We start from the raw sequence: 12,637 nt of genomic DNA on the forward strand, positions 1-12,637 counted from the left end.
GCCTGGCTTCCATCTCCATTACTCTCTAAAATACAGTAAATCCACAGTTTTACAGTACTTTACATTATACATAGCTGTGTATGTACCCTGTTTGGTTATTGAACAGACATCTTACCTGGACATATTGATACCGGAGTTCTTTCACACGTTCACCGTTTCTCTCAAAGGGTACGGTATACAACTGCTTTATCCTTATTTTATGTTTCTCTAGGACTCTGGCAATTGTCGTTGTGCTGACTGTATTCACATTCCCGAAAGTGATATTGTCTGCCCACAGTTTTATTGCATTGTTGCCAATTACCATGTCAACAATGGCAATTTCCTGCGCATCTGATAATATTCTGGCTCTCCCTCCTGTGGGAGGCAACCTTTGGATTCTACTGAAAAACACAAAACAATCAATATATTTCAAAATGTCAGTACAAAAATGTGAACATACTGTATTGTACTGTAATATGTAGTTCAATTATCATTGAAGGATGCACATCTCACCTGTTGTTTTGCCGGAAAATCTGTACTATTGATGCAACTGTTGAACGCTGCAGATTTGGTTGCACCCTTAAACCGGCCTCTCTCAAAGAGAGACCATGGATTACAATAATAATTGTGGCCCTTATCTCATCAGAGACAACCGCTCTTGCTCTTCCTCTCCTTTGTCCTCCATGCATTCTTCCTCTCCATGCCACTTGTTACGAACCCCGTGGCTTTAAACGTCTAGGGTGGATGGAGAAGAGACCCGTAACATAATTCATGCAAATTAGAATGATGACATGGAACAGTGAGGACAAAAACTACACGACAACCATAAACTACCGTCAAACATAAAAGGTTTATTTTTAAACACACGGTAAAGGTTTGGGAAAAAGGGCTGAGCAGGACCCAAGAAATGAAACAATAGTGTAAAACACCCCTAAACTGATCTTGCCTGCCTCAAGAACCGCTAAGCTACTGCTAATCATACAAAAGTACAGTGGGTGGTCCGCTCAGGTCTAACTAGTGTTTTTAGACAGATTTCTTCCTACGGGTAATGTACGCCCAAGGGCAACTTGCTTAAATTCCCCTTTTCCCAGAAACACACAAAGTTACCAAACAGAGTAACCAGCAAATGAGTGAGTACACAAAACACCACAGTATCCATACTCACATACGGAAATAGTCTCTAACAAAGTTATCAAACAGAGTAACCAGCAACTTAGTGAGTAAACAAAACACAGGACACCACAGTATCCATACTCACATACGGAAATAGTCTCTCTAAGTTACCAAACACAACTGACCGGCTTTTAAACAATGGGATGTGTGATTGAAAAACCAGCAACAGGTGGTGCAATGCAGAGGAATGTTCACTGATTGGTCCACCTTAGCAGTCAGCAGACCCCCCAACGACCACCAATCAGGAACATACAGGACACCTGTGATTAGGGCAGAAGGAGAGGAAAAACACAAAAAGACACAGGATACCTGTATCCGTAACACTCCCACCCTTAAAAGAGCAAACCACAATGGTTTGCGATACACGTACCATCACAACACCCAAAATTCAAAGATCAACAGCATCCTGACGGGATAACAAAAAAAACCTAGATCTTTAAACACGAGACAAAGCATCTGCCAACACATTATCCAACCCCTTTTTGTGGCGGATCTCCAAATTATATAATTTTGCACGACAAGTGCCCAACGCATAAGGCGTTGGTTCTGGTTGTACATCCGATGGAGAAAAACTAAGGGGTTATGGTCAGTATACACTATCACTGGTAATGCACTGGAACCAACATAAACTTCAAAGTACTGCAGAGCTAACAACAAAGCTAGAGCTTCTTGTTCAATGGTGGAATAGTTTGTCTGACATTTGTTAAATTTCCGTGAAAAATAACAGACAGGATGGTCCACTCCACTCTGGTCCTGCTGCAGTAGAACAGCACCAGCACCTCTGGCACTTGCATCTACCTCCAGTTTAAACAGTCGTTCAAAATCTGGCGCAGCAAGAACAGGAGTACTACATAAGAGTGCTTTAGCAGTGTTGAAAGCAGTACGACAATCTTAAGACCATACAAATTTTCTCGCCGGACTGAGCAAATCCGTTAATGGAGCAACTACCGCAGAGACATTTTTACAGAAACTACGGTAGTAGCCAACCATCCCTAAAAAGCGGCGTAGCTCTCTTCTGGTGGTAGGTGCGGGAAATGCATTTATAGCTGAGACCTTGGCATCTAGAGGGCGCACCTGACCATGGCCGACCTGTTTACCAAGATAAGTAACAGTGGCCTTCCCAAACTTGCACTTTGCTAAGTTCAGGGTTAGAGAAGCGGCTGCTAGATGTTCACACACTACCCTTAGAGTGTTAACATGATCAGACCACTCAGTTGAATAAATTACCAGATCATCAAGGTAAGCACTACAATCAGGAACTCCAGCCAATACTGTGTTAACCAGGCGTGGAAAGTGGCTGGTGCGTTCCGCATCCCAAATGCCATGACAGCATATTGTAGGAAGTGATCTGGGGTCACAAAGGCAGAGATGTCGGAGGCACGTGAGGTTAACGGCACCTGCCAGTAACCTTTTAGAAGATCTAGTTTGGTTACATAAGTAGCAGCACCAACAGTATCAATACAGTCATCCAGTCTGGGTAACGGGAACGAGTCGGGCACTGTGACAGCATTGACCTTCCGATAGTCTGTACATAATCTGGATGTCCCATCAGGTTTAGGAACCAGAATGCACGGAGAACTCCAAGGACTTGAACTTGGCATAGCCAGGTTATTCTCCAGCAAATAACCGACCTCATCCCTCATTATCTTTCTTTCAGAGACGTTGACACGATAAGCATGTTGCTTGATAGGTGCAGCGTTTCCAACGTTAATGTCATGTTCTAACACATTTGTGCATGTAGGAACATCATTAAAAAGACATGGAAAGCTGTGTAATAGTCTCATAATATCATCTGACTGTCCGCCCGTTAAATGAATCAGGCTTGACGGGAGAGACAGCAGCATCTCTGAATTGGGCAATCTAGCACACTGCTGCTGAGTATTGCGCAACTCCAAACCATCTCCGTCCACATCATTAACATGACCTCCCACTACAGCCGTAGCAGCCATAGAGACAGCCGACTCGGCCAGTTTCTCTGGACTGTCTATCTGAGTGACGGGTCTGGTGTGGTATGTCTTCAACATGTTAACGTGGCACACACGAGATTGGCGTTTTCTATCAGGAGTCTGTATCACGTAGTCAGTTTCACTTAGTTTCTTTTCAATTACATAAGGACCAGAGAAACGTGCTGACAATGACGCTCCTGGCAAAGGCAACAATACAAGAACTTGGTCACCTGGCTGCAGTGAACGAGAAACAGCCTGTGTGTCATAGTGTCGTTTCATCCGTTTCTGTGAGGAAGACAGCGCTTCCTTTGCTAGAGCACAGGCACCATGTAGGCGCTCACGAAAGCGACTAACGTAGTCCAACACATTTTCTTTCACACACAACTCTTGTGACAAAAACTGATCCTTAAGGACTTTCATAGGTCCTCTCATGGTGTGTCCAAACACCAGTTCAGCTGGGCTGAACCCTAGGGATTCCTGTACTGTCTCACGGACAGCAAACAAAACTAGAGGAACTCCCTCATCCCAATCCTTCTCAGATTCCAAGCAATATTTACGGAGCATAGACTTCAGTGTCTGATGCCAACGTTCAAGCGCACCCTGAGACTCTGGGTGATATGCGCTTGACATACGGTGTGTAACTAACAAGGATTTTAACACTTGTTTGAAAAGTTTAGAAAGGAAATTCGTACCCTGATCAGTTTGTATCACCTTAGGTAACCCAAAAGTTGAGAAGAATTTGATCAACGCTTTACTCACCACCGGAGCAGTAATCCTTCGCAGAGGAATGGCCTCTGGGTACCTGGTGGCCACACACATAATCGTCAACATAAACTGGTTACCAGATTTTGTCTTTGGTAATGGTCCAACACAATCAACCATCACATGTTCGAATGGTTCACCTATGGCCGGTATGGGACAAAGAGGCGCGGGGGAAATAACCTGGTTCGGTTTCCCAGTTACTTGACAGGTGTGGCAAGTCCGACAGAACTGAGCCACATCTTGTTTTAAACCAGGCCAAAAGAAATGTCGCAAAACTCGATCATAAGTCTTGGTGACTCCCAGATGTCCGGACCACTGGTGATCATGAGCGAGGGATAAAACATTTTGTCGAAAGGCTGTAGGAATCACTATTTGGTAAACAGCATTCCAATCTCCGCCAGCGTCAACATGGGATGTCCATTTACGCATGAGGAGATTACCATCAATGAAGTATGCCATGTTTTTCTTCTTTAGCTCCTCCTCTGAGACAACATTAGAAAAACATTTAGCCAGGCTAATGTCAACCTTTTGGTTAGCGATCAGCTGCTCACGAGTGACTGGTAACTGTATTGCCTCAGCAACAAGTTCCACATCCTTCTTCCTTTCTCTGGACTGTTGGTCAGACTGCACCAGCTTACCAGAGGTAGCACCCGAACTATCCTCTGGGTCACACTCTCTGAATAGAACCGTGTTCGACAAATCTATCACTTCACCCACTTGTCGTGCTTGAGCACGTGTGACAGCACAAGCGGGGAACACATCTGGATAACCCTGTGCCAGCTCCTCGGAGAGAGACTGGTCACTTTTATCCAATACCTCCAATACGGGTATCACCTTTCCTCCGGCAATATCGTTGCCCATTATAAATGTCACACCTTTTACTGGTAACATAGGACGTACGCCAACTCTGAACACTCCACTGACTAACTCAGAGTGTACGTTCACAAAGTGCAATGGCACTGGGACAAATCCCATTTCAATTCCTTGTTCTAACACACTGGAACCACAATATGTATTATTGGACAAGGGCAACACATCAGATAGTATGAACGACTGCGCCGCACCAGTATCTCTGAGGATTCTAACTGGACGCTGAGACGCTTCGTCATCTGATATAGAAACAAACCCCTCAAAAATGAACGGTTCATAACTGTGATCTGGGACAGGGACTTTCAAACCACATTCACTATGAGGCCTCTGTCTTGATTCCGGCCTTACAACCGTACGAATCAGCCCAACACCCGTTGGCGGCCTGGCATGCTGAGGCATCCCCTGTTTGCGTTTTAGCAGAAAGCAATCATTAACCATATGTCCCACCTTATGACAATAGAAACAGTGACGCACATCTTTTGGGCGTGCTGGATGTACTGCTGGTCGACTAGGACTAAAAGTTAGCAACTCCGCAGCCCTGCCCTCCGTACGAGCCGAAAACACGCTCTTATGCGTCAACACAAACTCGTCTGCCTCTAGTTTACGCGTCTCCAGTTCTTGATCAAGCCTACGCGTCTCCAGTTCCATCTTACGCGTCTCCAGTTCCTGATCAAGCCTACGCGTTTCCAGCTTGTCTAGCCTGATTTGTGCCCGCTCTTCCGCCTCCATTTGGAGCCGTGTCGAGCGGACATCCATCCTGGCATCACTGTCAGTCAGTGGGGAGAGTGGGTCATAACGGGGCAATGTGGCTGGAGCCTTAGCCTTGTCCTCAGACACTGATGGGCTTACAGGAGCAGCAACCACATCCCCTACAGGAGCAGCAGACTCAGGCAGCGGTAACTCAAGCACTCGCTCGTTCAACAATATCTCTAACACTGCTTTCCTCACTTCGGCTTTCACTAAAACCCTTGATATGGGTACAGAAAAGTGGTCAGCCAAAGCCTGTAGATCCACTCTACGGCAATTCTCAAAAACCTCCCACGTAGGGTTTTCCAAAAATGCATCCAACTCAAAAGTAGCCATCCTAAACTAGCAACACGAGCCGTCGAATACTGAACACACAAAAAAAACAGGTAGTTACAGCTGCCAAGCTCAACACTGAACCAGACACTAACTAATTTGCATGAGTAGCATGGGTATCAATGAGAATAATCCCAGACGAACCCCCACATTATGTTACGAACCCCGTGGCTTTAAACGTCTAGGGTGGATGGAGAAGAGACCCGTAACATAATTCATGCAAATTAGAATGATGACATGGAACAGTGAGGACAAAAACTACACGACAACCATAAACTACCGTCAAACATAAAAAGTTTATTTTTAAACACACGGTAAAGGTTTAGGAAAAAGGGCTGAGCAGGACCCAAGAAATGAAACAATAGTGTAAAACACCCCTAAACTGATCTTGCCTGCCTCAAGAACCGCTAAGCTACTGCTAATCATACAAAAGTACAGTGGGTGGTCCGCTCAGGTCTAACTAGTGTTTTTAGACAGATTTCTTCCTACGGGTAATGTACGGCCAAGGGCAACTTGCTTAAATTCCCCTTTTCCCAGAAACACACAAAGTTACCAAACAGAGTAACCAGCAAATGAGTGAGTACACAAAACACAGGACACCACAGTATCCATACTCACATACGGAAATAGTCTCTCTAAGTTACCAAACACAACTGACCGGCTTTTAAACAATGGGATGTGTGATTGAAAAACCAGCAACAGGTGGTGCAATGCAGAGGAATGTTCACTGATTGGTCCACCTTAGCAATCAGCAGACCCCCCCAACGACCACCAATCAGGAACATACAGGACACCTGTGATTAGGGCAGAAGGAGAGGAAAAACACAAAAAGACACAGGATACCTGTATCCGTAACACCACTCTTCTTTCCCCACCAACCTGTCTTCCTTGATCCATGTTTCCAAACATTCCGAAGCCGTCCGCTTCTGTCTGTTTGGTAACGAGACTAAAAGCAGGACACTTGGGTAGGCTTTCAGCTGAAATTGCAATCAGCTGTGTTTGGAATGATGAAATATTCTGCAGAGATTTCCTATATGTATCAATCTGGTTACTGCAGAAATGCACGAAATTTGCAGTTTTTAACAGTTTTGGAAACAGTGTGTTAGCATTTGAAAACGTGCTGCAAATATATAGTTTTGCAGGTGGTGGAGTATGAATGAGAAAAGAGTTCATCGATTTCGGAGAATGTGGTCATTGAATGCATTTTGTGTGAAAGCAATGAAAAATGATTCACAGTTTGGTCCACATACACTTCTGTTTCGCTGACTGTGTGAAGACAATGTGACTTCAGTTTTGACCAATGCATGTTAGCAATTGGAAAAAACCTGTAATCTTTTAGCTGCAGAAATGAAATAAATCACGATCATCATCAATAAAATGAAATAGAGACAGTCGCTGTCCCCCTCTCCTCCCCCAGCTCCGACCCCGGCCCCCAGACAGAGTTCTCCGTCTAAATCGTCGCCGTCTCACGTTAGTGACCACATTGACCACATCAGTGACCCCCCCACAGACGCCACCGACCCCCCCACAGATGACTCGTTCGGCGAGGTGGAGGGCAGCCCCAGTCGCAGTGGAGAGGAGGATGCGGTGAGTGCCTGTGTGTGTGTGCGTGCATGCCCGGAGTGTGTGTGTATGTATTTAGATCTGTTGATGAATAGGCTGTGTAGCAGCACAGTGGGCCAGGTAATTACTCTCTCTGATTGGCCACTCTCATAGCTGGCCAGTGTGTGTGTGTGTGTGTGTGTGTGTGTGTGTGTGTGTGTGTGTGTGTGTGTGTGTGTGTGTGTGTGTGTGTGTGTGTGTGTGTGTGTGTGTGTGTGTGTGTGTGCGCGTGTGTGTGTGCGTGTGGCCAGTAAAGCATTAAATTAGCTGCTTGAAGTGTCAGATAGATCATTAAGATGTTATTAATGTTAGCAGGTGGCTCCATACATCATCTGATCTGTAGCACCATGTTATTATTCAACTATATTAGAGAAAAACCCCTAGGGTCTTTTCTAGGTCAATTAATATTTATTATTCACCTAATCTATGAGAGAGAGAGAGAGAGAGAGAGAGAGAGAGAGAGAGAGAGAGAGAGAGAGAGAGAGAGAGAGAGAGAGAGAGAGAGAGAGAGACACACAGATGGAGGTAGAGAGAGAATGATAGGTACAGAAACAGGGCAGTGAGCAAGAGATACTTAGAGAGAGAGGAATGGGAGGAGACTATTTTGAATGAAAGCACTGGAGTCACCAACCTGACAATGGTGAAAGAACTGAATTGGAAGCTATGCCTTCTACCATTGATTCTGTAGACCGTTAATTCCAAAGTATCTCCCCCTCTCCTCTCTCTCTCTCTCTCTCTCTCTCTTGCTCTCTGACAGAGGGGTAACTCAGCTGAACCAGGGGGATCCAGATATTTTTCCATATTGCGAGAGGGCGGAGAGAAAGAGAGAGAGAAAGGGAGAGAGAGAGGGGGGTGGGAGAGAAAGAGAGAGAGAGACAGGGAGAGAGAGAGGAACAGAGAGAGAGAAACAGCCTCCCACTCTGTGGTGAGGGAGTTATTGTAAAGAGATGAAGTTTTTCAGGAATCAGTAGAGGGGACTTTTATAACAGCTCAGTGTGTGTGGGTGTGTCCTTCCTTTCTCTCCTTTAGTACACTGCTACTCTGTCCCTTTGCTGTCAGTATTCTCCTATTTTATTATCCTGCTTTCACCTTTTTCTCTTTTTCTATCTTCCATTACTTCCCTGCTCTTCCCTCTCCTCTCCTCTCCTCTCCTCTCCTCTCCTCTCCTCTCCTCTCCTCTCCTCTCCTCTCCTCTCCTCTCCTCTCCTCTCCTCTCCTCTCCTCTCCTCTCCTCTCCTCTCCTCTCCTCTCCTCTCCTCTCCTCTCCTCTCCTCTCCTCTCCTCTCCTCTCCTCCCTCCATCCTTCTCTCCAGGCGTGTGGGTCTGGGTCTCCGTGTCCCAGTGAGACAGCAGGTTCTAGTCCAGCCCAGACCAGTCCACCTGCCGACAGCTAGATAGATGCTGGCTGGGTGCTTGGTAGGTCTCTTTCCCTCCTTCCTCCCCTCCTTCCTCTGCTTGCTGTCAGCCTGACTGTTGCAAGCACACCTTTTCTGATCTTCAGTTCACCCGCTCTACTCTCTCTCTCCAGTCTTCCCTTTTAATCTCTCCCTTCTCTCATCCTGCCTGCTGCTTGCTCGGATGATGGCATGATGTGTCTGACTGCCTGTGGTCCTGTTGTGTGGTTCTGCACCTGCGTGTGTGTGTGTGTTGTCTTGTTGTGTCTCTTTGTTTGCTCTCCCTATAGCCACCAGAGGTGTGTGAGTATTACTGCAGTGTGTGTATTTAAAAACAATCTGATGACTTCCTTAATGTGCATGGCCATGCTGTCATGATATTGTGTTGTGTTTGTCATGCATACAGTGAGGGAAAAAAGTATTTGATCCCCTGCTGATTTTGTAAGTTTGCTCACTGACAAAGAAATGATCAGTCTATCATTTTAATGGTAGGTTTATTTGAACAGTGAGAGACAGAATAATAACAACAAAATCCAGAAAAACACATGTCAAAAATGTTATAAATTGATTTGCATTTTAATGAGGGAAATAAGTATTTGACCCACTCTCAATCAGAACGATTTCTGGCTCCCACGTGTCTTTTATACAGGTAACGAGCTGAGATTAGGAGCACACTCTTAAAGGGAGTGCTCCTAATCTCAGTTTGTTACCTGTATAAAAGACACCTGTCCACAAAAGCAATCAATCAATCAGATTCCAAACTCTCCACCATGGCCAAGACCAAAGAGTTCCCCAAGGATGTCAGGGACAAGATTGTAGACCTACACAAGGCTGGAATGGGCTACAAGACCATCGCCAAGCAGCTTGGTGAGAAGGTGACAACAGTTGGTGCGATTATTCGCAAATGGAAGAAACACAAAAGAACTGTCAATCTCCCTTGGCCTGGGGCTCCATGCAAGATCTCACCTCGTGGAGTTGCAATGATCATGAGAATGGTGAGGAATCAGCACAGAACTACACGGGAGGATCTTGTCAATGATCTCAAGGCAGCTGGGACCATAGTCACCAAGAAAACAATTTGTAACGCACTACGCCATGAAGGACTGAAATCCTGCAGCGCCCGCAAGGTCCCCCTGCTCAAGAAAGCACATATACAGGCCTGTCTGAAGTTTGCCAATGAACATCTGAATGATTCAGAGGGGTTCTGCTAAGGGGTCAGGACAACTTCACCGCATCAAAGGGACGATGGACAGGGCCATGTACCGTCAAATCTTGGATGAGAACCTCCTTCCCTCAGCCAGGGCATTAAAAATGGGTTGTGGATGGGTATTCCAGCATGACAATGACCCAAAACACACGGCCAAGGCAACAAAGGAGTGGCTCAAGAAGAAGCACATTAAGGTCCTGGAGTGGCCTAGCCAGTCTCCAGACCTTAATCCCATAAAAAATCTGTGGAGGGAGCTGAAGGTTCGAGTTGCCAAACGTCAGGCTCGAAACCTTAATGACTTGGAGAAGATCTGCAAAGAGGAGTGGGACAAAATCCCTCCTGAGATGTGTGCAAACCTGGTGGCCAACTACAAGAAACGTCTGACCTCTGTGATTGCCAACAAGGGTTTTGCCACCAAGTATTAAGTCATGTTTTGCAGAGGGGTCAAATACTTATTTCCCTCATTAAAATGCAAATCAATTCATAAAATTTTTGAAATGCGTTTTTCTGGATTTTGTTGTTGTTATTCTGTCTCTCACTGTTCAAATAAACCTACCATTAAAATGATAGACTGATCATGTCTTTGTCAGTGGGCAAACGTACAAAATCAGCAGGGGATCAACTAAGCTACTACCTGGGCGGGCAGGTATCTTAGTGTTTAAGAGCGTTGTGCCAGTAACCGAAAGGTTGCTGGTTCCGAGCCGACTAGGTGAAAAAATCTGTCGATGTGCCCTTGAGCAAGGCACTTAACCCTAATTGCTCCTGTAAGTCGCTCTGGATAAGAGCGTCTGCTAAATGTACTTTTTTCCCTCACTGTAGCTACATCTTTGCCATGGAATAAATATTGCGATACTGGTACCGTCACAGCCCTAGTATATTTTATGGTATATAATGGGACGTAAAATGTATATATCCTAGAATGCCTATCAGGTTAACGGAATGTTTTGCATTGAGAGACTTTCCACCAATGGCAGTGGCTTTACATGATCTCTGACACAATGAAGCTGCTTATAGAACTGTGTGTGTAAGGATAGGGGTGTCAGTAAGGCCCACACACAGGGAACTATGTAATGACAGTGTTTTCATCACTGATACTGGGCTGCCACCACTAATGACTGGCTGCTATTCATTTACATTAATGAAATCCCATGAAGAATCCTAAACCCAATCACCACTCTCCTCCATCAAACCTGCTGGGATATATTCTCCCATTCAAGTCTCCCAGATAAACACACATGCGCGCACGTACACACTTTCACATGCACGCCCGTACACACACACTGCTGTAGGAGGGAGGCAGACTTGAGTCATAATAACTCCCAGTCAGACACACATACACACACACACACACACACACACACACACACACACACACACACATATATTTTATGGCCTGGGAATTGCCAGGGACCTCACGATACAATATTATTGCGATACTTAGGTGCCAATACGATATGTATTGCTATTCAATACTGTGATTTTAATGTGATTCCATGGTCCAAACGTATTGCTAACCATATGTCTGCTGCAGAGAGACAAGAGAGAGCCATGAGAAAACGAGTGTTGATCAGTCATGGAAATGGAAGTGCTGAAAACAAATTGGCTCCCTATTTAAAAAGAAGATGGAGAACAAGCTATTAAGGAAAAATAATGGAGTTTTGGTGCAGGTACAGCCAACTAGAGCAAAGGTTATATTGCGGTATTGTTAAAACATTACGATACGATATATCGTCAAAAAGAATATCCCGATATGTAACTGTATTGATTTCTTCCATCACTAACGCTCGATCAATGCATACAACAATACACTCGACCCAGCAACATGGCTGTTCTTTCTGTCTGTAGCAGGGTGATACTGTCCTCTGGTGTTGACAACAGGAACTGCATGTGTTGAAGCTGGGATTTGAGACTCTAGGGAGTAGGTAGGCAGAAGAGGACCTGGCCAGACCCGGGTCCAAATACATATACTTTTAGCGTTTGCTTGAGTCTACCTGGAGTGCCACATGGGTAGGGTTTGCGGTTTTGGGACTTTTATACTGGTTTGATAAGCCAGGCAAGCTCAAACAGGCACAAATAAAGTATTTGAAACCCAGGTCTGGTTCAGACCAAGTGGGTCATGGTAATGCTAACATGCTAACAGTACCTCCTCTCTGTCTGTCTGCAGGGGAAGGATCCTCTCTACGCCCAGGTCAACAAAGGGAAGAAATAAAGAGACACACTGAACACTGGACTGACCAACCAACGCTGACCAACCAACCTGATTCCTCTCAAGCAGCAGCCTGGCCTCCCCTCTAACAAGGATGGAACACTCCATCTACTCCCTCTACTCTCCTTTCATTAATTCCTTTCATCTCTCTGTCTCTCTCTCTCTCTCCCTCCATCAAACTTTGCTAGAGACTATGCTGCCAAAAGGGGACGGGGCCAAGCATTGTCTCCCTTCCTAACACACACACAGCGTTATCAGACATGGACAAAATTAGTGTCTGTAGCGAGTGGATCCTGTGGGACAAGCCAGGAATGGTATGCTGGGATCCTTATTTCTGATTAGCCGGTTTATTGGGATCTTGACATCTGATTGGCTGTTTGGGTGTTTCACCTTCATGTGAGCGTCTGCTGGATGACTA

At 45.4% G+C, this 12,637-nt stretch overlaps 1 protein-coding gene across 1 annotated transcript in view; it reads left to right on the plus strand.

Moving 5' to 3' along the window:
• Positions 1 to 8,806, plus strand: part of LOC311148943 (disabled homolog 1-like) — a gene marked incomplete at both ends in the record, with an annotated part of 36,756 nt that extends 27,950 nt beyond the window's left edge. The window contains 2 exons of the mRNA XM_084185982.1: positions 7,228 to 7,397; positions 8,726 to 8,806. Coding sequence (XP_084042108.1) covers positions 7,228 to 7,397; positions 8,726 to 8,806 — 251 coding nt within the window. The remainder of the gene's footprint in view (positions 1 to 7,227; positions 7,398 to 8,725) is intronic.
• Positions 8,807 to 12,637: the final 3,831 nt, after the last annotated feature.

The sequence above is a fragment of the Coregonus lavaretus genome, assembly GCF_964263955.1.
Source record: "Coregonus lavaretus genome assembly, chromosome: 21".
Lineage (NCBI taxonomy): Eukaryota > Metazoa > Chordata > Actinopteri > Salmoniformes > Salmonidae > Coregonus > Coregonus lavaretus.